The sequence below is a fragment of the Carcharhinus amblyrhynchos genome, chromosome 26 (genome assembly GCF_965287045.1).
Source record: "Carcharhinus amblyrhynchos chromosome 26, sCarAmb.v2.hapA, whole genome shotgun sequence".
Classification (NCBI taxonomy): domain Eukaryota; kingdom Metazoa; phylum Chordata; class Chondrichthyes; order Carcharhiniformes; family Carcharhinidae; genus Carcharhinus; species Carcharhinus amblyrhynchos.
Window position 1 is genome coordinate 41,423,741 of NC_137349.1, and position 25,836 is coordinate 41,449,576.

A 25,836-nucleotide genomic window follows, 5' to 3' on the forward strand; every position below is an offset into this window, starting at 1 on the left:
TGTGTTTATCCAACTTGCCGGAGTCTCTTTTCTGAAGAGAGGACAATGGAGTTGAGGTGGTGTATTTGGTAAAAGACAGGCCTCGGGGGAAGGGATGGGGAGGATGAGTGTGGGAAATTGCTAGATAAAGTTGTTTCTTTGTTTAATCTCTCTTACAGCACCTTGCTGATGAATGCAGGAGCTGTGCTGAACTTCAAACTGTGAGTATGGAAACTTGGGTTGAGCTGCAAAAATGTGTGTTTTTCCTGCTTAGTGCTGATGTTGTTTCTGAATTTGTAAGATTAGGCAATTTCTAGAGAATTTCAACATTGTGTTGAAGCAGTGAGTACACTTTGAAAGTACTCCATTACATGTGAAACATTTTAGCACCTCTTGTTCATGAAAGGCATTATCTAGACTTGTAAAATCTTTCATTTTAATTTTACTACCCATTTGTAGGGAGTTGGGAGCGATGGGGAGTGAAAAATAGTTTGATTTGTATTAGGGACCTGTGTTTGAATATGAGATTGATACACTTCACCTTGATGAACTGTGTGCTTGGGGAACAGAAAGGACAAGGAGAAAGTCTGTGACAGGGTACAAGGCAAAAGAGATTAATAAAAGATTTCATAATGTTGTTGTGGGAAAATTACCACTTCAGGGTCAGACTGGGGGTGCAACAATACAGTTTTATTTAACGAAGCTTTATGGAGAAAAGGCAGTGGCACTCCGCAGTACTGGGCAGCTATCTTCTCTCAATAATACAATAGGAGCGGTTTGTTTTTATACCTTTTACACAATAGACGGACTGGACATCATTAGCACATTGTTCACCTACTTGATTACAACAATCATCAACACATCATTATAGGCAGATACAGACATGAGACTGCTGTGCAAAAGTCACTGAAGGTGGCAGGACAGTTTGAGAGTATCCTCATTTTTATTAATTGGGGCACAGAGCACAAGAGGAAGGAGATTAAGTTGAATTTGTACAAGATACTAGTTTGGCCTCAGCTGGAGTTGTCTAGTCCTGAGTGCTGCATTTTAGAAAGGATGCGAAGGAATTAGAAAGAGTGCAGGAAAGATTGATGAGAATGGTCCCAGGGTGGCGAACTTCAGTTATGAAGATAGATTGGAGAAGTTAGAACTGCTTTCTTTGGAGAAGAGAAGGCTGAGGGGAGATTTGATGGAGTTACTCAAGATCTTGAGAGAGCTGGACAGAGTAGAGAGGGAGAAACTGCTCCCACTCATAAAAGGATCAGAAACAAGAACATTCAAGTTTTACTTAGTTGCATCTTTAGAACTAAGAAAGCAAACTCCTGGGTACTTTCCACAAAAACTCAAATATTAAAAATTCAAGACAATGTGAAACTCAGTTCACACATGGTAATACAGTCATCACATTCATTAACCGTCAGAGCTGGATAGAGGGGTTCACTGAATGTTTGCGCCTGGAAAGAATGGAACAGAGTTAGTTTCCGGTCAGACACACCATAAAATGAGATGATGCCAGCTTCAAAATCCACATAGACTCCCACTTTGGATGGCTTTCCAGCAGTTATTTTAGTTTTATTCCCATTGTGCAGTGCAGTGTATGAGCCCAGCACTGAACACAGACTCCATGATTTGTCGTTCATTCCCAGGGAACATTGAGCACCCGGCCCTTTCCGGCTCAGGCTCTTGTAACAGACTCCCACTCTCCAACACTCTCCCGGAACCTTGACCTCCCAGTAAGAGCGGCCATGGTTCACCCCCTCCTCACACAGGACCTGTGGGAAACAGTCAAATCGTGCTGGACTATCAGGATACTTTGTTTTCTGCCTAGTTAACGTCACGTTCCTCTTGCTGAGTGACACAGTCAGTTGAGGATGGGCGGTGATTGGATCCAGAACCGGTGTCTGCCCATCTGTGGAGGAAGAAAAGCAGAAATCTGAGTAAATTCTTGCCCTTCATCCTGAGGGCATGACCCCAAGAGCATTGGGGATGGAGAGGATTAGTTAGTGGGGGAGGGGGTTAGTAGAGGGGAGCGTCACATTGCATCGAGTCTTTGGCTGATTTCCCACCCACTTCACTATCAAGTTAAGGGCAGAGGTCTTCCAGAGCTTGGCACCATTGGACTGAGCTCAGTGGAAATCCTGACTGCGGCTTCTAATAGAGTAAGGTAACCAATACTGGCCAGGATGGATGTGGAATCATTAACAGCTTCAACAAGCTGCAGTGTTCTGAGGAGGTGGCACTGCCATCGATTGGACCAGTAAGGCTTTGGGTCATTCCCTGTAGTGTACGTGTGACGAAGCGGGATGTCTGACGTGTTTAGATTCCTATATTTAAACAAACGTATGTGGGTGCTGGGAGTATTGATAAGGCTCTGCCTGTGTTAATGTTAAAATCAAGGCTTACTCGGGAGATGGGCTGATGAAATTTAGGTTCCTTTTCCATCATCGTTGCTGGAGTCAAATCTTGGAATTCTCACAATGACTGCAGCATTTCATCAGAAATTAAATGAGCACCAGTTTCTCAGGACAATGACAGATCGGAAATAAAGAATTTTATAGAGCCATTCGTTAACTTAGAATGTCCCAAAGTGCTTCACAGCCAAGAATCTCTTTCAGAGTGTTGTCACTGTATTTTTTTATTGAATGTGGGCATCGCAGGCTCAGCCATTTATTGCCCATCCCTAATTGCCCTTGACAAGGAGGTGGTGGGGCACCTCCTTAAACTTCTGGGTGTGGGTCTACCCAGGGTGCTGTCCTAATGCAGGAAACATTACAGCCAGTTTACACACAGCAAGATCCCACAAATAGCAATGCGATAATGACCTGTTTTAGTGACGTTATTGAGGAATAGCAGGGCTAGAGGGCACGGCCTCAAAATAAGCGGGGGGGGACAGTTTAGAACGGAGTTGAGGAGGAACTTCTTCACTCAAAGACTGGTGAATCTCTGGAATTCTCTGCCCATTGAAGTGGTGGAGACTACCTCGTTGAATATATGTAAGTCACAGGTAGATAAATTTCTGATAAGGGAATTAAAGGTTACGGGGAGCAGGCAGGGAAGTGAAACTGATCCACTTCAGATCAGCCAAGATCTTATTGAATGGCGGGGCAGGCTCGAAGGGCTAGATGGCCTACTCCTGCTCCTATTTCTTATGTTCTTATGAATAAGTCAGAACACAATTGCTTCAAGGGCTCAGTCTTTTCCATCAGGTTGTCGCTGACATGGGCAGCCTATTAAAAGAAGACCTCTTGCCAAAGTGACCAGGTGAGCACGCAATGTCAGTGCTATCAAGGTTAGCACACCTCTGAATATCTTCACCTTCAGTTCCTTCCAGGGATCTGGTGATATCTGTAGAATCTCAATCTCCCAGGTGAAAACTGTCAAGTGCCTGGGAACAGTATAACTGAAGCTACGAGGGCACTGGGTTATCGCTGAGTAAGCCAGAGAATGCAGAAGGTGTGGTTCAAGCATCTGGGTGGAGGTGAGGGACTCTTTCAGGATGCCCCAACAAGGGTGCCCAGTGTGAGTGTTCAACGCTGCTGCATCTTATACAGCTGGAGCTGCAGGAGGAGGAAGGTGACGACCGCTCTGCATCGATGGAGGAAGAAGAGGAGCAAGAAGCAGAGGGATAAGGTGGAGGAACCTGATGTGGCCAGGATAGCTGCAGGCCCTCCACTCCACCATCAAGGGTATCAGATATAGACAGCCTCATTCGCAGTTTTGTCCATGTACGCTTGGTTAGGCTTCCTTGGAATACTGTATCCTGACTTTAGCCTCCTCGTAAGCTGGATGGTCTTGGAGTGCGGAGGAGGGCCACAAGCTAAACTCCCTGTTTAAAACTTCATTGGAAACCTGGAGCTGTGTTTCTCTATGTTAGAAAGGTACGGACTCAGGAGTAACCTGAGTGAGGTTCACAAAATAACGAAGGGTCTAGCTTATGCTTATGTGGACAAATTATTTCAGCAGAACAGGTTAGGAGGACATGGGATCACACTTACAAATTATACAAGGGGAGAACTGTTCTTCATTTCCCAGAGAATAGTAGGATAGGTGAGATGCTCTGTCAGAGAGTTGGTGCAGACTCAATGGGCTGAATGGCCTCCTCCTGCATTGTAGAGATTCTAAGAAAGCATAGTCAACTCCCACCCACCCCCAACTTCTGACCTGGGAAACGGTCGCAGGATATAGCAACAGTCACTGTAGTTTTTTTCGCTGTAGAAACCAGTTATGTCCAGTTTTGTGTCCCTCACTTTGACTTTGGGAAGGACACAAGCCATTCACTCAATTAGTCTGAAGAATGTGAAGCGTAAACTGTGAGGAAAGACTGAGCTCTTATCCTTAGAATAAAGAAGGTTTACGAGGAGATTTGATAAGGATATTCAAAATGATGAGGTTTTGAGGTTATCAGAATAAATTATTTCCACTCCACGGTAAGGTGCAAACAAAAGGCTGTGAATTAAAGATTAAACCAAAAGAACAAAGGAGAATTTGTTCAATGCAGAGGACAATTAGGACACGGAATGTCATAAAAATATACAAATTAGGAGCAGGAGATGGCCATTCGGCCCCTTGAGCCTGCTCTGCCATTCAATAAGAGCATGACTGAATTGTAACCTCAACCCCACATTCCTGCCCCCCCCACCCCCTTGTAACCTTTCACCTACTTGTTTTGTTGGGAAACAACAACAACCCATATTTGTCAAGTGCCTATAACATCATCAAATGTCCCAAAGTGATTTGAATAAAACAAAGTTTGACACTGAGCCATGTAAGGGGATGTTTATTAGGTCAGGTGACCAAAAGCTTGAGCTCATCCAGGTCACACAAACCCAAGGCCAGAATTGAATCGGGCGTGGTGAGGCAGCAGTGCTAACCACTGTGCTGTCCCTTGTGGAATATATTGCTGTGCTTTCGGATATTGTTGTCTAGGGGCAAGATGTTGAGAAGTAGGAGGAGACCCAGAATAGATCATGACAACACGACAGCTCAGTGACTATCACTGTTTGCTGTGCAGATACATGGATTTGGGCCAGTGTCTGTGGGAGTTTGCGCATTCTCCCCATGCTTGCGTGGCTTTTCTCCGGGTGCTCCGGTTTCCTCCCACGCCCCAAAAACGTGCCCTTAGGCTGATTGGTGGAACAAATTGTCCCTAAATTAGTCTTCCCTCAATCTCCCCCAACAGGTGTAGACAAAGATCATGGCTGAAAGAGGGCACTCACAATGTTAAAATGGCTGCGCGGGCTCGTTGGGCTGAGGGGCCTGTTTCCCGTGCTGTGTTGTTCTTTATCATTGGGGAACATGACAAATGTCTTTGTTCTTTATCCTTCCAGCTGATTGTCATTTTAATTCAGCACCCTGCACACTCACTCACGTTTCTATCTTCAACCTGCTGCAATGTCCCAGTGAAGATCAGTGCAAACTGGAGGAACACCTCATCTTCCAATTTAGCAGTTTACCACCTCAGGACCCAACACTGAGTTCGGCAACATAGCCCATGAAATCTGTCCTCCAATTTGATTCGTGTTACTGTCAAATGTCAGTCTGTGTCTTGTTTCATGTTTTACTTTTAGAAAGCGCTGATCTTTATTCTGCTATTAATACCTACACAGGATCACTGCTTTGTTCTTTATCATTATCACTTCCTTGCCTTTCTTTCCATGACATCTTTTATTTAATCTTCTCTGCCCTCCAACCTATCCCTCATCTAAACCAACCCCCCACCATTTTTCAACAGCATAAAACCTAGTACGCTTCTCCCTCTCTTCAGTTCTGAAGAAGTCATATTGGACTGCAAGCGTTAATTTTGTTCGTCCCTTGGCAGATGCTGTCAGTGCTGCTGAGTCTTTCCAGCACTTTCTGTTTTCATATCAGAAATGAGAGTGCAGGAGGAGAAGCCATTGCAAATGATACTCTAGATTTGATTGGATGGATAAGAATAGAACTGGGTGTGTGAACGTAAGAAATAGGAGCAGGAGTAGGCCATCTAGCCCTTCGAGCCTTCCCCGCCATTCAATAAGATCATGGCTGATCTGAAGGGGATCAGTTCCACTTTCCTGCTCTCGCCACACAACCCTTAATTCCCTTGTCTATCAGAAACCTATCTACCGTGACTTAAATATATTCAATGAGGTAGCCTCCACCACTTCAACGGGCAGAGAATTCCAGAGATTCACCACCCTTTGAGAGAAGAAGTTCCTCCTCAACTCTGTTCTAAACTGCGCCGCCTCCCCCCCTGCCTTATTTTGAGGCCATGCCCTCTAGTCCTGTTTCCCTTTCTAAGCGGGAAGAATCTCTCTACCTCTACCCTATCCAACCCCTTCATTATCTAATATGCACACTGCACTGGTGTGCAGTACCATTGGGCTGGAATGACAGTGGATAGGCATCGGAGGAGGATGATTGGTCAATCCAGATAAATTTACCTTTGTCACCATCATGTAGGCTGTGATTGGTCACTTTGATGGGGCGGTTTCTGATGTGGCAGTGACAGCAAGCTGATTGGAGGGATTCAAACATAGAGTCCAGCAAAGGAATTTTGGAGATAGCAACATGTCCAAGGACTTTGGAGAGGAAATGGAGTTTGGAAATGGGATAGCAGTTTGCAAGTGAAGCACAGCAAAGTAGACTACTTTGAAAAGTTTAAACAAAACAAATTACAAGGGCATGAGGGAAGGGCAGAAGAATGGCAGAATGAGTGAATTGAGATCTAACTGGGGCATAATGAGTCAAGAAGCTTCCTTATTTAGCTGGAATCACACAGAATTTACAGCACAGCAACAGGCTGTTTGATCCAATTCACGTGAGTCCCTATCGCTATTTTTAACCCTATCAGTAATCTTTCTATTCCTTTCTGTCCCATGTACTTATGAAAACTGCCTTAAAGGCATCAAAATGCTTTTCACTTTAACTACTCATGATAACAAGTTCCACATTCTCACCACTCTCTGGGTAAGGAAGTTTCTCCTAAATTCCCAATTACATTTATTAGTGAATATCTCACATTCATTTCTCCCTAATTTTGGATTCCCCCAGAAGGGAAAATGTTTTGTCTGCCCAACCAAAACGCCTTTATCATTTGATGAGGGGGTTGGACTATGAAGAGAGACTAAATAGACTGGGTTTGTACTCGTTGAAGTTTAGAAGGATGAGGGGGGGGCCTTATAGAGACGTATAAGATAATGAAGGGGATGGATAGGGTAGAGGTAGAGAGATTCTTCCCGCTTAGAAAGGACAGCAGGACTAGAGGGCACAGTCTCAAAATAAGGGGGGTGCAGTTTAGATCGGAGTTGAGGAGGAACTTCTTCACTCAAAGGGTGGTGAATCTCTGGAATTCTCTGCCCATTGAAGTGGTGGAGGCTACCTCGCTAAATATATTTAAGTCACGGGTAGGTAGGTTTCTGATAGACAAGGGAGTTAAGGGTTATGAGGAGAAAGCGGGAAAGTGGAACTGAGCCACTTCAGATCAGCCATGATCTTATTGAATGGTGGAGCAGGCTCGAAGGGCTAGATGGCCAACTCCTGCTCCTATTTCTTATGTTCTTATCATTTGCAGATGATAAGCCTTCTCTTCTCTAGAAAAATGAGCGTCAGTTTTGGATTCTGTGATTTACGGCTGGTTTTGAACTGAACAAAGATCTGTGTATCTGTGATGTCAAACTCTTTGGAACCATGTTTCAGAAAAAGGCAAGAGTCATGGCTTGAAGCTTAACTGAGATCCCTTGTAACTGACTTGAATGAAAATTGTGAGCAGCTCCCCCCAGTTTGCCCATTGCTCACACTGAACCTGGATAGTGGGGAGTCCATTGCTTCACTACTTACACAGTAAGGCTGTGATATCTCTGTTCCTCTCCACCTGTTCCTGCAGCCAGCACGACAGCTCCTGTAGTTTTGGTGTGTCCAAGCCTGGAGTTGGGAGTGATGTGAACGGTTCTGATAATCTTTCCAATCTGATAAACCACACAAACATATTTCAAATCAAAAAGCTTATGAACTTTTGAGGAATGCAACAGAAGTCAGTCCTTTACAGGCAGAAGATAAAACTGTTTCCTCATACTCCTTTATTTTGGAATGTACAATGCTTCTTTTCAAGATTCTGGAACACTCTCCACATTAATTTTAAACAAATATTTACATAACTCCTTTTATCACCTCAAGATATTCCAGTTATTTTTACAGCCAATTATATACTATTGAAATATAGTTAATAATGTAGATTATTGCACCTGGTATGGTGGGAAGGTCTTATGAGGAAAGGCTGAGGGACTTGAGGTTGTTTTCATTAGAGAGAAGAAGGTTAAGAGGTGACCTAATTGAGGCATACAAGATGATCAGAGGGTTAGATAGGGTGGACAGTGAGAGCCTTTTTCCTTGGATGGTGATGGCTAATACGAGGGGACATAGCTTTGAATTGAGGGGTGGTAATTATAGGACGGATGTCAGAGGTAGGTTCTTTACTCAGAGGGTGGTAAGGGCGTGGAATGCCCTGACTGCAGCAGTTGTGGACTCGCCACCTTTAAGGCGTTCAAATGGTCAGTGGATAGGCATATGGATAACACTGGAATAGTTTAGGTTAGAGGGTCATTAGATTGGTTCCACTGGTCGGCGCAACATCGAGGGCCGAAGGGCCTGTACTGCGCTGGAATGTTCTATGTTCTATGAATCCCTACAAGTGCAGAAGGAGGCCATTCAGCCCACTGAGTCAGCAGCACACAGACAGTAAGCTGCGGCCAGAATTGAACCCGGGTCCCTGCTCCTGTTAGGCAGCAGTGCTGATCACTGTGCCACCCATATAGGAAAGATAGTAGTTGATGTTCAAAGCAAGGTGCTGCAGGAAGCCATCTGGCAATGACCAGATCATTTGTTTTAATGGTCTTGGCGCTGGGATAAATATTGCCCAGCATCATAGGCAAAAATCGGTTTCAAGTTTGTGCCCTGGGACCTTTTATGTTCACGCGATAGGATTGGCCAGGGCCCTAGTTTAACTTTTCATCTGATTTACAGCAGAACTGGCTACATACAGCAGCAAGAGACTGAGATGTCCTGGTGTCATTTAAATACAAAAAATTTTATTTCTCATCAGTCAAATCAGCAAAGTCCAAATATATAAGTCTGATTTGCTGAAATTATCGATTATAATTCACTTTAACTCATGTCCCCAGTATCTGGAGTTTTGAGATAACAGCCCAGACTGCGAAAGTATAGAAAGGGAACTAAGCAGAGACACTATTGAGCTGGAACAGATGCAGCTGACTGCCTGTGAGGGCTATTGGACACATTCTCCAACACGTTCAATTTAAAAAAAGAAGCAGTCTGCTACTTACTTTTCAGCTTCAGAATTAAACATCTGGAATAAGATAAAAATGGGAAAAGCTATTAATATCCAGCACGTGTTAGTAACTGCAAAAAGCATAAATGTTCAAGAGACATAACCGCTTCTATAGACTTACTCCTGCTCCTATTTCTTATGTTCTTACGTACAGTGAGTCTCACATTTCAATTTGGTTGCAGTAAAATGTAAAAGTCTTTTGTACAAGCTGAAAACTGTAAAGGAACAGATGGGATAATTCAGGGGGTAATGTTTAAGAGTCTCTAAGTGTGGGTTTTAAAAGCTAAACAATTCCAACATCATTGAGATCTAGGGGAAAGGTAGGGGAAAATAAACTCCAAGAGGACACAAGTCCATTCAAATCATCATTTGGTGTCCGAATTGGAACAATTTCTTATCTGTTGTTCCGTCATTCTTCAGATAAACAATTGTATTTCATTTACCTCTGGGCTACAGAAACAGAAATTGTTACCTGTATGAAGAAGATTTCTTTTTTCTTGGAGACGTTATTCAGATTGATCAAGCATTTCCTGAAATCGCTGTCTTTGCCATTGAGCTCTCTGATCTGCACATCAATCTCTGCAATCACGCGTTTCTCTTCTCTGTCCAGATAGTCAAAGATTTCTCTCTCTTCACTTTCAATTCTCTTCCTCAGTACCTCACTCTTCTCCTTTATTTTAATTTTCTTTTCTCTTATTTCATCCTTTTGGAAGGAGAAATGGATCAAGTTATGAATAATGCTGACTTTCCGTTACAATCTCATCCTGTTCCTCAAGTTCCAGTGTTTACACTCTCACTCTGAACGACATCATTATTCCCCAGGATATGGAGGCTTATGGGATGATTCGATTGAAGGTTTTGAAAGGGTGGATAGAGGGAAATGTTTTCCTCTGGTGGGAAGCTACAACAAGGGAACATTAGAGCAGGACAAGGTTCCATATTCACCTCCTAGCATCCATTAAGATCATGGCTAATCTGCCTTGGTTCCAGATTCCTCCATATCCTCCCGTTGCAAAAATCTCTTGATCTCAGATTTTAAATGATTTATTAAGCCAATATCTACTGAGAAAGAATTCTACACTTTTACCACCTTCATCTTAAATAGGGTTTTCCTAAACTCTACTCGAATTGACCTGGATCTGATTAACTCTCCCACCAGTTAAAAATGTTTCTCTCAATCTACTTCTTCAATCTCCCACAAACTTCAATCAAATCACCCCTGGTTATTCTGGCAATACAAACCTAGTTTATGCAATCTCTCCTAATAATGCTCCATAGAACCCTAGTAACATTCTGGTGAATATGTGCTCGATTTCCTTCATGATCCAGTATGTATTAGCTAAGACCTACAGACTGTACTCCAGATGTGATCCAATCAGAGCTTTGTCTAGCTGTAACAAAACCACCTCCGTCTTACAGTCTGTATTTCTGGGAGTTGGTTAGCTCAGTTGGCTGGGTGGCTATTTAAGAAATCATAGAACCCTACAGTGCAGAAGGAGACCCTTCGGCCCATCAAATCTGCACTGAACACAATCCCACCCAGATCCTATCCCCATATCCCTACATATTATACCCACTAATCCCTCTAACTTACATATCCCTGGACACTAAGGAGCAATTTCTTAGCGTGGCCAATCAACCTAACCCGCACATCTTTGGACTGTGGGAGGAAACCGGAGCACCCGGAGGAAACCCATGCAGACATGAGGAGAATGTGCAAACTCCACACAGACAGTGACCCAAGTCGGGAATCGAACCCAGGCCCCTGGAGCAGTGCTAACCATTGTGCTACCATGCCGCCCTGTTTAGTGATGCAGAGCAACGCCAACAGTGAGAGTTCAATTCCCACATCAGCTGAGGTTGTTTATGAAGGCCCTGCTTTCTCAATCTTGCCCTTGCCTGGGGTGTGGTGATCTCTAGGTTAAATCACCACTGATCAGCTTTCCCCATCAAAAGGAACATCTGGGTCTATAGTGACTTTGCTTTTATATTCTACAACTCTAATTATAAATTCCATTAGCCTTTGTAAGTGGATTTTGTACCTGACCACTCCTTTTCAAAAATACTCAGTTCTAATTGTGGGCCAAAATAAATGAGCCCCATTTCAGGGTAGTGGGGCTGTTTGAGTCTTTGGAGTGCCCTTTTTGTGAGTTGCCTCAGGCCCACACAGGAACCCCATGTGCAGGGTTATGGCCAACATCAGAACCAGTGGCACTTTGGTAGTGATTGTGGAACCTCGAGGCTTGTCGCTGGATTCTTCAGGACAGGGCTTGTGTTTCCTTTAAGCAGAAATGTGGAGAGCAGAAAACCACCTCGTGTATCCCTTGCTGTAGCCCAAATGCTCATTGTAATTGAAAATGGGAGACTCTTATAAAGAGAGGGAGAGGCTTGAAGAAATGAACAAAGGACTGTGTCTATGGACAGATCACTGCTATGCACTCTTTGCAATGTTGAAATCTCTTTGCCAGTTTTGTACATTTCCCTGTGATTTTGGCAAACTTGGATTTATAGCAGTCTAAATCATTAATAAAATTGGTGAATGATTAAGTAAATCCTTGCATGACATCACTAGTCACCTCTTTCTAATCCCTGTGATTTCAGCCCCATTGTCCAATGACAGGAGTGCCTTAGTAATGACCTCTCCCCATTGAGCCTCTGTGACCATTGCAGAAAGCCTGTCTGTGTCCCTTAGCTCAAATCCTGGGCCTTGCAGCGTGGCAGTCTGTACCACACAATCACTGACTGCTCTGTCTGAGGCCAGAACTCTCCATTCACCTGACGAAGAGGCAGTCCCCTCGAAAGCTTGTGAGTATATTATCAAATAAATAGGTTGGACTAAAACCTGGTGTTGTCAGACTTTTTACTGCTCTTTACACCACCAGACCAACAACTGTCAGGCGGACTAAAGAACATCTCTCACTGAGTAAATGGTCATTCTGGGGCAGCTATCGCTTGTCTCAGTGTGTGTGTGTTCCTGAACACAGACTGTAGATCAGAGTCCTGCGTCACGGAGCTGCTCAGGATAAACCTCAACAAAAATGACCGCATCTCTCTCCAGACCATCTTTACAAAGGCACATTCCAGAATGAGGCAGACAGTGGTTTCTTCTTGTCCACAGCCATCTTGAGGGTAACATGAGGAGAGGATGAAACTCTGGGTACGCAGTCGAGATTTCACACCATTAGCCAAGCTATGTCTTGATGCTTGTTTGAAAGTTCTGGGCCAGAATTCTCAAACCGTTCATACCCCGTGGTTGCTGCCAGCAAGAATGGAGAATTTAGCATTCAGCCAAATCTCCACTCACTGCAGCGTAACCGGAGAATCCCAGCCGCAGGCCGGGTCAGAGAATCTGGCTCCTGGTGTTGAGGCACTCTGCCAAATAACTTTGCTAGTTTATTCAGGGAACCATTTGACAGAATCCACCACTTCCACCAAGCAGGAAAAGGCTTAATGGACTTGTTTTTTTTTAGCCTTAAACAAAAGCTTGGGGAATAACTGTTCCATTGTTCATTCTCCATGGCATTGCTTCAACCAACAGAGGCCATTTGCCAACCAATCAGCACCCTTTTCTCATGAAGTATAACTTGTTCCTGGTGAAATTTGGTATTTTTGCATCTGTCCTGATGGAAGATGTAAAATCTTTAACAGCATGTCTCCATTTTTCAACAACACTCAAATTCACATGAATTACATCTACTGGATCCTCTTGGGGAGAGTGATCATTGTATGGTGGAGTTTCTGGTGCAGATGGAGGAGGAGAAAGTGGGTTCCCGGACACGCGTCCTTTGTTTGAATAGAGGGAAATACGGTAGGATGACAGAAGAATTGGCGAATGTGGACTGGGAGAGCGCGTTGGAGGGAGGGTCTGTTAAGGAGCAGTGGAGGATCTTTAAGGAGATCTTTCTTGGTGCTCAACGGAAATTTATTCCAATGGTCAAAAAGGATAGTAAGAGGAGAGGTAATAAGCCGTGGATAACGAAGGAGGTGAAGGAAAGTGTTAAACTAAAAGCGGAAGAATTTAGAGTAGCTAAGAGTAGTGGGCGAGAAGAGGATTGGGAGAGGTTTAAATGTCAACAAAGATTGACAAAGAAGTTGATAAGGAAGGGTAGGAGAAACTATGAAGCTGGGCTAGCGCTTAATATAAAAAAGGATAGCAAGAGTTTTTATAAATATATAAAAAGGAAGAGGCTGGCTAGGGTGAATGTTGGTCCTTTAGAGGATGAGAAAGGGGACCTAGTGGTAGGGGATGGGGATATGGCTAAGGTATTGAATAACTTTTTTGTTTCTGTCTTCACAGAGGAGGACATGAATAATTTGGCGGGTGTTAGCGATAGAAAGGTGGTAGGACTGGAGGGTCTTAATGACATTGCTGTTACTAGAAAGGCGGTGCTCGACAGACTGGAGGGGCTGATTGTGGACAAGTCCCCAGGACCGGATGGAATGCATCCGAGGGTTCTGAAAGAAATGGCGGAGGTGATAGTGGATGCCTTGGTGGTTATTTTCCAAACGTCGCTGGATTCCGGGGAAGTGCCGGATGATTGGAAAACGGCTAATGTTACGCCGTTGTTTAAGAAGGGTGCCAGGCAAAAGGCGGGGAATTATAGGCCGGTTAGTTTAACGTCTGTGGTAGGTAAAATGTTAGAATCTGTCATTAAGGAGGAAATTGCGAGGCATCTTGAAGGGAATTGCTTGATAGAGCAGACGCAGCACGGTTTCATTAAAGGGAAGTCGTGTCTGACAAATTTACTGGAGTTCTATGAGGATGTGTCTAGGGTGGTGGATAGAGGAGAGCCGGTGGATGTGGTCTTTCTAGATTTTCAGAAAGCGTTTGACAAAGTGCCTCACAAGAGGTTATTGCAGAAGGTCGAGGGACATGGAGTTGGGGGTAGGGTGTTAGCGTGGATAGAGGATTGGTTGTCAAATAGGAGGCAGAGAGTGGGGGTAAACGGGTGCTATTCGGATTGGCGGATGGTGACTAGTGGAGTGCCCCAGGGGTCGGTGCTGGGACCTCAGCTTTTTACCATTTATATAGATGATCTGGAGGAGGGAACCGAGTGTAGAGTGTCAAAATTTGCTGATGACACCAAGATTGGGGGAACGGCAAATTGTGAGGAGGGTGTGGAGAGTCTGCAGAAGGATCTAGATAGGCTGGGCGAATGGGCCAGGAAATGGCAAATGGAATTTAATGTTGGCAAGTGTGAGGTGGTCCACTTTGGTAGGAAAAATGGTAGGAAGGACTATTACTTACGAGGCGAAAAACTGCAGCAGGCGACGGTGCAGAGGGACCTCGGGGTCCTTGTGCATGAGTCGCAAAAACCCAGCTTGCAGGTGCAGCAGGTGGTCAGGAAGGCGAATGGGATTGAATATAAAAGTAGGGAGGTCTTGCTGCAGCTGTATAGGGCATTGGTGAGGCCGCAACTGGAGTACTGTGTGCATTTTTGGGCGCCGCACCTGCGCAAAGATATTTTGGCCTTGGAGGGAGTGCAGAGGAGGTTTACTAGGCTGATACCGGAGTTGAGGGGGTTGAGCTATGAGGAGAGGCTGAATAAACTGGGCTTGTACTCGTTAGAGTTTAGAAGAATGAGAGGAGATCTCATTGAGACGTATAAGATGATGAATGGGATGGATAGAATAGAGGTGGAAAGACTCTTCCCGCTCAAAAAAGACAATAGGACTAGGGGGCACAGCCTCAAGATAAAAGGGGGGCGGTTTAGAACGGAGTTGAGGAGGAACTTCTTCACTCAAAGGGTGGTGAATCTCTGGAATTCTCTGCCCGTTGAAGTGGTGGAGGCTGCCTCGCTAAATATTTTTAAGACGCGGGTTGATGGGTTTTTGATAGGAGAGGGGATTAAGGGTTATGGGGAGAGGGCGGGAAAGTGGAACTGAGCAGTGACAGATCAGCCATGATCTTATTGAATGGCGGGGCAGGCTCGAAGGGCTGGATGGCCTACTCCTGCTCCTATTTCTTATGTTCTTATGTTCTTATGATTCTCCTCTTATCTACCCGACTCATTACATCCTCAAAAAAACTTGATAAATTTGTCAAATGGAATTTTCCTTTTGTAAAAGCATACTGATTTGTTCTAATCATTTGTTCTAACTTGGAGTACTGTGCGCAGTTCTGGTCGCCTCACTATAGGAAGGATGTGGAAGTTATTGAAAGGGTGCAGAGGAGATTTACAAGGATGTTGCCTGGATTGGGAGGCATGCCTTAGGTTGAGGGAGCTGGGACTCTTCTCGCTGGAGAGACAAAGGTTGAGAGGCGACCTGATAGAGGTTTATAAGATGTTGAGCGGAATAGATAGGGTGGATTCTCAGAGGCTATTTCCCAGGGCTGAAATGGTCGCTATGAGAGGACACAGATTTAAGGTGCAGGGAAGCAAGTACAGAGGAGATGTTAGGGGTAAGTTTTTCACTCAGAGGGTGGTGAGTGAATGGAATCGGCTGCCGTTGGTGGTGGAGGCGAACTTGCTGGGGTCTTTTAAAAGACTTCTGGATGAGTATATGGGATCTAATGGGATTGGGGATTATAGATAGGTCTATGGCTTAGTAGGTATAGAAGTGATCGGCGCAACTAGTGGGCCGAAGGGCCTGTTTGTGCTGTAGTGTTCTATGTTCTATGTTCTAACCAGATGCTTTTCCAAATGTATTGTTAAGGCTTTCTAAGTAATAGATCCTAGTACTTTCTCAATGATTGATGTCAGGTTAACTGGCTGTAGTTCCCTGTTTACTCTTTCTGGAATAGCAGTGTTAATTTACTAACTTCCAATCTGTTGAGACCATTCCAGAATCCAAGGAATTTTGGAAAATTGTTTTCAATCCGTTCAAGATCTCTATAGTTATCTTGTTTAGAACCCTGTGTGTACTCCATCAGGTCCTGGGGATTTGTTGGATTTTAGTCACTTCTCCAGTACTGTTTCTCTGCTGATATTAATTACCTTAATTTCCTCATTCTTTTAATCATTTATTTCTGGTATATAACTTTTGTCTGTTGTGTAATCAGATGTGAAATATTCATCAGTGTCTGCCATTTCCTCAATCTACATCATCATTTTGTCTGTCTTTGCTTCAAAAAAAATCACAGTTTACTTTAGCTACTCTCCTCCTTTTATTTACTTTTAGAAGCTCTTACAATCTGTTTTATTCCTAGTTAGTTCACTGTTATATTCTATGTTTTCCTCTTTTATCAACTTCTTGGGATTCTTTGCTGATTTCTAAATGATGTCCCCAATCCACAGACTTACTATTTATTATTCTTTATAACTTTATCAGCACTGCTTTTAATTCAATATTACCTTTAGAACATAGAACAGTACAGCACAGTACAAGCCCTCAATGTTGTGCCGAGCTATGTCCAAACCCAAGATCAAGCTATCCCACTCCCTATCATTCTGGTGTGCTCCATGTGCCTATCCAATAACCACTTGAAAGTTCCTAAGGTGTCCGACTCCACTATCACAGCAGGCAGTGTATTCCACACCCCAACCACTCTCTGAGTGAAGAATCTACCTCGGACATCCCTCCTATATCTCCCACCATGAACCTTATGCCCCCTAGTAACAGCTACATCCATCCGAGGAAATAATCTCTGAACATCTACTCTATCTATCCCCATCATCATCTTATAAAGCATCTTGAGGGGAACTGCTTGATAGAGCAGACGCAGCACGGTTTCGTTAAAGGGAAGTCGTGTCTGACAAATTTACTGGAGTTCTATGAGGATGTGTCTAGGGCAGTGGATAGAGGAGAGCCGGTGGATGTGGTCTTGATTTTCAGAAGGCATTTGACAAGGTACCTCACAAGAGGTTATTGCAGAAGGTCAGGGGGCATGGAGTTGGGGGTCAATAGAGTTGGAGTTGTCAAATAGGAGGCAGAGAGTGGGGGTCAATGGGTGCTATTCGGATTGGCGGATGGTGACTAGTGGAGTGCCCCAGGGGTCGGTGCTGGGGCCTCAGCTATTTACCGTTTATATAGATGATCTGGAGGAGGGAATCGAGTGTAGGGTGTCGAAATTTGCTGATGACACCAAAATTGGTGGAAAGGCAAATTGTGCGGAGGGTGGTGAGAGTCTACAGAAGGATCTAGATAGGCTGGGCGAATGGGCCAGGAACTGGCAAATGGAATTTAATGTTGGCAAGTGCGAGGTGGTCCACTTTGGTAGGAATAATGGTAGGAAGGATTATTACTTACGTGGAGAAAAACTGCAGCAGGCGACGGTGCAGAGGGACCTCGGGGTCCTTGTGCATGAGTCGCAAAAACCCAGCTTGCAGGTGCAGCAGGTGGTCAGGAAGGTGAATGGGATGCTGGCCTTCATAGCGAGGGGGATTGAATATATAAGTAGGGAGGTCTTGCTACGGCTGTATAGGGCATTGGTGAGGCCGCAACTGGAGTACTGTGTGCAGTTTTGGGCGCCGTACTTACGCAAGGATATTTTGGCCTTGGAGGGAGTGCAGAGGAGGTTTACTAGGCTGATGCCAGAGTTGAGGGGGTTGAGCTATGAGGAGAGGCTGAATAAATTAGGCTTGTACTCGTTAGAGTTTAGAAGAATGAGGGGAGATCTCATTGAGACGTATAAGATGATGAATGGGATGGATAGGATAGAAGTGGAGAGACTCTTCCCGCTCAGAAAGGACAGTAGGACTAGGGGGCACAGCCTCAAGATAAAGGAGGGGGGTGCGGTTTAGAACGGAGTTGAGGAGGAACTTCTCCACTCAAAGGGTGGTGAATCTCTGGAATTCTCTGCCCGTTGAAGTGGTGGAGGCTACCCCGCTAAATATTTTTAAGAAGCGGGTTGATGGGTTTTTGATAAGAGAGGGGATTAAGGGTTATGGGGAGAGGGCGGGAATGTGGAACTGAGCCACGACAGATCAGCCATGATCTTATTGAATGGCGGGGCAGGCTCAAAGGGCTAGTTGGCCTACTCCTGCTCCTATTTCTTATGTTCTTATGTTCTTATGTTCTTATTAAGTTGCCTCTCATCCTCCTCTGCTCTAAAGAGAAAAGCCCCAGCTCCCTCAATCTTTCCTAATAAGACCTACCCTCCAAACCAGGCAGTATCCTGATAAACCTCCTCTGCACTCTCTCCAATGCTTCCACATCCTTCCTATAGTGAGGTGACCAGAACTGAACACAATATTCCAATATCCTTAACCTCCTTAATAAGTCACAGATGGATTTTTGTCACTGAGTTTGTTTTTCAATGGAATACTTTTTTGTCGAACATTTTAAATTACTTATTTTAATATTTTCCACTCTTTACAACCACCATACCTTTCACCCAATCAACCTTAGCTAACTCTTCCCTCCCACCTGTGTAATTGACTTTGTTTAAGATTAAAAGTCTTGTTGTGATTGGAATTTCTGACCTTCAATGATCACTAATACCCAGAAGACTTTTACTGTGACAATACTAATCAGTCCTGCATCGTTGCATAATACTTGATCTAAAAATAACTTTATTCCTAGTTGGTCCCACAGGAAGCTAAATAAAAATATTCTAAAAACTCATCTTCTAAACCACCTTGTTTGCATTTGGGCTGAGATGGGAGATTTGCCATTTGGCCCCACTTAACTCTGGTAGGACAGTCTCCCAGTGTTTTTTTAATGAGGCTTATGGCTATTTCTAGAGGACAATTTTAATGCAATTTTACTGCCCCATTTATCCAAACAGTGCCCAAAGATTGACAGCAAATTCAATTTAGTCCTTTTCTTGATTCTGATTTGTTAAAAATTAATCTTTAAATTGCAATGTTGTTGGTATGACTGACCCGATTTATTGCGCCTAATTCATCTCAGAAAGCGGTGACAGCTTTCTAGACATTTGACACATTTTTGTAGGTTTCCCAGATACTGAGACAAACTGGTTAGGAATTTACCACATTGCTATGGCACTAAAATTATATAAAGTCCAAGCTGAATAATGACAGCAGGTTTCCTTCCCTAAAGGATACAAGTAGTGGTTTAACAATTACCTGACAGTATTTTGGTCACCAATCAGCGTTTATTTCCAGACTCCTTCTAAAACTGAATGCAAGTTTGAAGTCCACCATGTTGGAATTCAAACTCATGTTCTCAGGATGACTCCAGACCACCGGATCCAGGAAATACCAGCCATGGCTCCATGCTGTCACCTCTGACCCATATTGAGGTTCAAGTCCCCACATCTGGGCTGAAATTCCAGCACTGTGCTGAATTAACTCTTGTGATGCAGTGGGTAACGACCCTGCCTCTAGGCTGGAAGCTCTTGGTTTCACCCCATTTCTTGATGGCCGAGGAAAGTGGATTAATAAAGTGGCCAAACAGCCTGTGAGTCATCCCAACACACGCAGCGACCAGCAGTAAGAAAGTCAGCATGTGATGAAAGAAAATTGGAGTTGCCACCATCATGCTCCAGTCTACAGCTTGTGTGTAAAATTGCATGTCACCACGGTAACTTGGACTTCCTGAGTGAACTACTACAACACTGAGGGAGTGCTGAACAGTTGCAAGTGTTGTCATCTGGTGGCATGTTAAAACAAAATCTTGTCCCAAATGGACAAAGTTCCAAAACAGAACAAATGCCAGTGGCCTAGTTAATCTTCATCTGTCTCACTAAAAATCAAGTCATTCTCTCATTCCTGTTTTTGGGAGCTTGCCTTGTGCCAACTGGCTGCAGTGTTTTCTCCATTCTAACACTCACTAACAGGAGCCACCTACCTGCGTCTTCTGCCTTTCTCTCTGAAGATCTCCAAGGGCAAACTGTGCCACTTCTATATTGTTCCTGATGGCTTTGGTTTGATTGTTGATGATGTCCTGGAATAGAATCACTTTATTATTCCAATCATCCTTTACTTTAAATATATGCAATTATCTCATTGATAGCTTCTGAATTATAAATCTGGAAGTTAATTGGGTGGCACGGTAGCACAGTGGTTAACACTGCTGCTTCACAGCTCCAGGGTCCCTGGTTCGATTCCCGGCTTGGGTCACTGTCTGTGTGGAGTTTGCACATTCTCATCGTGTCTGCGTGGGTTTCCTCCGGGTACTCCGGTTTCCTCCCACAGTCCAAAGATGTGCGGGTTAGGTTGATGGGCCACGCTAAGAAATTGTCCCTTAGTGTCCAGGGATGCATAGGTTAGAGGGATTAGTGGGTATAATATGTAGAGAGATGGGGGTAGGGCCTGGGTGGGATTGTGTTCGGTGCAGACTCGACAGGCTGAAGGGCCTCTTTCTGCACTGTAGGGTTCTATGATTCTATGAAATGTTCAGGTTTGGAAGAATCTAGGGGTTTTGGAGATAAGGCATGACCTAGGATGTAAGATCAGTGCAGGACAAGTAACGGCTAGTTGCAGGGTAGAAAGCAGAGAGTGGGCCGGTGAATATCCATTGAGGGCGACTGAAGATGATAAATGGGCTTCCATAAGAATTACTGTTCACAATTTAGACTTTGGAATCAAAAACATAATTTAAGGTCAATTTGGAAGACAGTGGTGAGGGGGGGAGGTGGATTATCAATAATTAAGTATTGTAACACCTTATCAAAAGATACTGTTCAACTTGTAGAATGGGCATATAATAGGCAAATAAATTTCTACATGAGTTAATGCTTGGTATGTTGCTAAGAAAAATGAGATTACACAGTACCGTGAAAATAAGAATCCAAGTGGGTTGAGGAGCTAAAAGATCTCAGAAGACAGTTAGACAAATCACGAGAAGTCAAAAAAGCAAAGCAAGAACTTGATTCATTTTTAAATGGATATAATTGAAAAGCAGGGAAAGCTTGATGAAGCTGTATTAAATCCTAGTTAGACCACAATTAGACTACAGCATATATTTCTTGTCTTTAAAAATATAGAGACAAGGGAGAGATTGCAGAAAAGATTTACCAGGATAACACCAGGAATACACAGTTCTATTAATCAGAAAAGAGAAGGCCGAAGGGTGACTTAATAGCATTGGTTGTAATAGTGAAATATTCTGATAGACAGAAAGAATTTGTTTCTAATTCTTTGTACTTTGTATCGGTATTCACCAAGGAGAAAGACATGGCGGGTGTTGAGGTCAAGGATAAGTGCGTGAATGCTCTTGAGAACGTCAATGTATCAAAAGAGGAAGTGTTGAGTATCCTAAATTGCATCAACGTGGACAAGTCCCCGGGCCGGATGGGATTTATCCCAGGTTACTGTGGGGGGCGAGGGGAGAAATAGCTGAGGCCTTAACAGATATCTTCACATCCTCCTTGACAGCAGATCAAAGGTTCCAGAGAACCTTAAGAAAGAAAGCAGGGATAATCCAGAAAATTATAGGCCGGTGAGCCTGATATCAGAGTGGGAAAACTTTTAGAGAAGATACTAAGGGACAGGATATATGCACATTTGGAGGAAAATGGACCAGTTAGTGACAGGCAGCCTGGTTTTATATAGGGAAGGTCACCTCTCACCAACTTGACTGAGTTTTTTGATGAGGTGACAGAGAATTGATGAGGGGAGGTCTGTGGATGTCATTTATACGGATTACAAAAACTAAAATCACATGGGATCGGGGTGGGCTGGCCGAATGGTACAGGACTTGGTTACGGAAGACAGAGAGTAGCAATGGAAAGGTGTTTTTCAGAATGGAGATCAGTAGCTAATGGTGTTCCACAGGGCTCAGTGCTGGGAGCTCTGCTGTTTGTAGTATATATAAATGATCTGGAGGAAAATGTGGGGGGTCTGATTAGTAAATTTGCGGATAACACGAAGATTGGTGGAGTTGCTGATAGTGCCAGGGATTCAGTAAAAAGTCTGACAACACCAGGTTTTAGTCCAACCGATTTATTTGATAATAGACTCACAAGCTTTCGGGGTTAGTGCCAGAGATTGTCAGAGGATCCAACAGGATAGAGACTTGGGCACAGAAATGGCAAATGGAGTTTAATTTGGACAAATGCGAGGTGATGCATTTTGGAGGATCAAATTTAGATGTGAATTATACTGTAAATGGCAGAATCCTTAGGATCATTAACATACAGAGGGATCTGGGCGTGCAAGTTCCTTAAAAGTGGCGACACAGGTTGCCAAGGTGATTAAGAAGGCATATGGCATGCTTGCCTTCATCGGCCAGGGCATTGAGTACGTGAGTTGGGAAATCATGTTGCAGCTATATAAAACCTTGGTTAGGCTGCATGTGGAGCATTGCATGTAGTTCTGATCACCACATTATCAGAAGGATGTGGAAGCTTTGGAGAGAGTGCAAAGAAGGTTCACCAGGATGTTGCCTGGTCTCCAGGGTGTTGGCTCTGAGGAGAGGTTGAATAAACTAGGATTGTTTTCATTGGAAAGACAGAGGCGGAGGGGAAACCTAATAGAGGTCCACAAAATTGAGGGGCATAGACAGAGTGGATAGTCAGAGGCTTTTTACCCAGGGTGGAAGTGTCAGTTACAAGGGGGCACAGGTTCAAGGTGAGAGGGGAAAAGTTTAAAGGAGATGTGCGGGGAAAGCAGAGAGTGGTAGTTGCCAGAGGAGGTGATAGAAGCAGGCATATTAGCAACATTTAAGAGGCATCTGGATGGATACATGGATAGGGAGGGAATAGAGGGATGTGGACCAATTCAGGGCAGAAGGTTTTTTTAAATTTAGTTAGAGCAGCATGGTCGGTGCAGGTTTGGAGGGCCGAAGGGCCTGTTCCTGTGCTGTAATTTTCCTTATTCTTTGTTCTAATTGTGGGGAAGAGGCCATCAATATAAAATAGACACCAAGATCCCAGAGTGTAAAGCTCACTGGCACAGGAAGTGGTTAAGGCTGATAGTTTAGATGTATATAAGTGGCAGCTGGATAAGTATTTGAAGGAGAAGGAGGGGGGGATGTGATGATGTTTGATTGGGTCATTAATGCCAGTTTGGGTTAGCTTGGCCCTGTTTCAGTGCTATGTGCACTTTATAATTCAATACGAAACTTGAAGCTGGAAACCACCTCAAAACTGCAGCTAACTCTCAGGACTAAAATATGCAGCAGACATTCTACTTTACCAAGGCATGTGCTGCCTCTCCAAAGTCCAGGATTTGGACAAATTACTCTTTCCTCAGTAGGATGAGATTCAGATGAAGATTTGAGGAAGAGCTGGGAGTTCTCCTGCAATAAGATATAGAACAAATCTTTCTCTCTACGGAACATACAAGCAGGAAAAAGAGCACCTGATTCATCACCCATGGCAACCTGAAAAAGGCGGAAAAAAATCCAAAAAAAAACCCAGGGCCAATAAGAAAATAATCACTCTGACAAATTCCTCCCTAAGTTACGTTTTAAGTTTATTTATTAGTGTTACAAGCAGGCTTACATTGACACTGCAATGAAGTTACTGTGAAAATCCTCTAGTTGCCACACTCCAGCACCTGTTCATAAGAACATAAGAACATAAGAAATAGGAGCAGGAGTAGGCCATCCAGCCCTTCGAGCCTGCCCCGCCATTCAATAAGATCATGGCTGATCTGTCGCTGCTCAGTTCCACTTTCCCGCCCTCTCCCTATAACCCTTAATCCCCTCTCCTATCAAAAACCCATCAACCCGCGTCTTAAAAATATTTAGCGAGGCAGCCTCCACCACTTCAACGGGCAGAGAATTCCAGAGATTCACCACCCTTTGAGTGAAGAAGTTCTTCCTCAACTCCGTTCTAAACCGCCCCTCTTTTATCTTGAGGCTGTGCCCCCTAGTCCTACTGTCTTTTTTGAGCGGGAAGAGTCTTTCCACCTCTATCCTATCCATCCCATTCATCATCTTATACGTCTCAATGAGATCTCCCCTCATTCTTCTAAACTCTAACGAGTACAAGCCCAGTTTATTCAGCCTCTCCTCATAGCTCAACCCCCTCAACTCCGGTATCAGCCTAGTAAACCTCCTCTGCACTCCCTCCAAGGCCAAAATATCTTTGCGCAGGTGCGGCGCCCAAAATTGCACACAGTACTCCAGCTGCGGCCTCACCAATGCCCTATACAGCTGCAGCAAGACCTCCCTACTTTTATATTCAATCCCCCTCGCTATGAAGGCCAGCATCCCATTCGCCTTCCTGACCACCTGCTGCACCTGCAAGCTGGGTTTTTGCGACTCATAAGGGAGAATTTAGCACGGCCAATGTACCTAACCACGTCTTTTTGACTGTGGGAGGAAACCAGGGCTCCCTGAGGAAACCCATGCAGACACGAGGAGAACATGCAGACTCCACACAGACAGTGACCCAAGCTAGGAATTGAACCTGGGTCCCTGGTGCTGTGAGGCAGCAGTGCTAACCACGCTGCCACCATGCCATCCACTCACAATCTAAAGGTGTGTAGGTTAGGTGAATTGGCCATGCTAAATTGCCCTTGGTATCCCAAGATGTGTAGGTTAGATGGATTAGCCATAGGAAATGTGTGGATTTACAGGGATAGGAAGGGCCTGGGTAAGATACTCTATCAGGGAGTCAGTCCAGATCCGATGGGCCAAATGGCCTCTGCTTCTCTGCAGGATTTCTATGATTTTATGAAATCTGTCAGGTGATCAAAACCAGTCCAGGAGATCACACATCAGCCAAACGTTATCTGTAAATCTGCTTACTACCTGTGGGATGCGTTCTCAGTGTCAGGAACCAGTCTAGCCTCTTGCAGACGGGAGGAGAGGGAATATGCACACATCAACTAGCAGTGTATATAGATTGAAAAATAATCACATCCTAATTATTAATATTCCATTCTTACCCTCAGTTCCTTCTCCCCCTCACTGATGCTGCTGCAGTCGTGTCCCTTGTGTTTGCCGATGAGGGTACACAGAGTGCACACACACTGCTTGTCATCCTTACAGTAAATCTTCAGCAGCTCCTGGTGTTCTGTACATTTCCAGACGGACAGGTCTGCAGCGGGTTCAACAAGGAGATGGTTTTGAAACACCCTGCTTTGGATAGAACTTCTGAGCATGGGGTGCAATGCATTTCCACGTTTCAGGCAGCTTTTCGTGGCTGGGTTGCTTGAAAGTGCACAGCTTGGAGGATCCTGTTCTTTATATTTCTGGACCATACTTGCAAGTTTGAAGTTCCTTTGCAGATGTGGCCTCTCCTCGTAAACTACCCTACATTCAGGGCAAGGATAAGCATCGAAATCAGCCTCGTCCCAGGTTTTTGTGATACAGAATTGACAGAAGCTGTGTTTACAGCTGAGTATCACTGGGTCGGTGAAAGTCCGTAGGCAAATGGAACAAGTTATCTCCTCTCCTAACCACGCTTGAGGTGCTGCAGCCGCCATTTGTTAAACCAAGAATAGAAACTGAAAGTGATTTGTAAACGAACGTTAGGAAACTGATCTGCGACTATTACTCAATGATGTTGAGCTGTGGCATTCACCAAGAGAAATAGAGCAAATTAAATGAAATTGCATTAAAGAATAGATTTAATTTGAATTGACAGAGAATCTAAAGCTCTAAACTCCAGTAACCTGAGGTGTGAGGCTTTAAAAAAGGAACAAACTCACATTTATCTCGCACTTGTCATTTCCTCAAGATAGCTGAAATTGACTTATAGATAATGAACCATCCTGTAGCTGGTGATTGGCTCT

At 44.1% G+C, this 25,836-nt stretch overlaps 1 protein-coding gene across 1 annotated transcript; it reads right to left on the bottom strand.

Moving 5' to 3' along the window:
- Nucleotides 1-269: 269 nt before the first annotated feature.
- Nucleotides 270-25,527, bottom strand: LOC145358560 (E3 ubiquitin-protein ligase TRIM39-like). The gene is made up of 6 exons (XM_080212717.1): nt 24,988-25,527; nt 19,997-20,092; nt 9,774-10,004; nt 9,297-9,319; nt 7,795-7,922; nt 270-1,888 (listed from the first exon to the last, which is right to left on the bottom strand). The coding sequence occupies exons 1-6, from the start codon at nt 25,525-25,527 to the stop codon at nt 1,338-1,340; spliced, it is 1,569 nt and encodes a 522-aa protein (XP_080068843.1). The 3' UTR covers nt 270-1,337.
- Nucleotides 25,528-25,836: the final 309 nt, after the last annotated feature.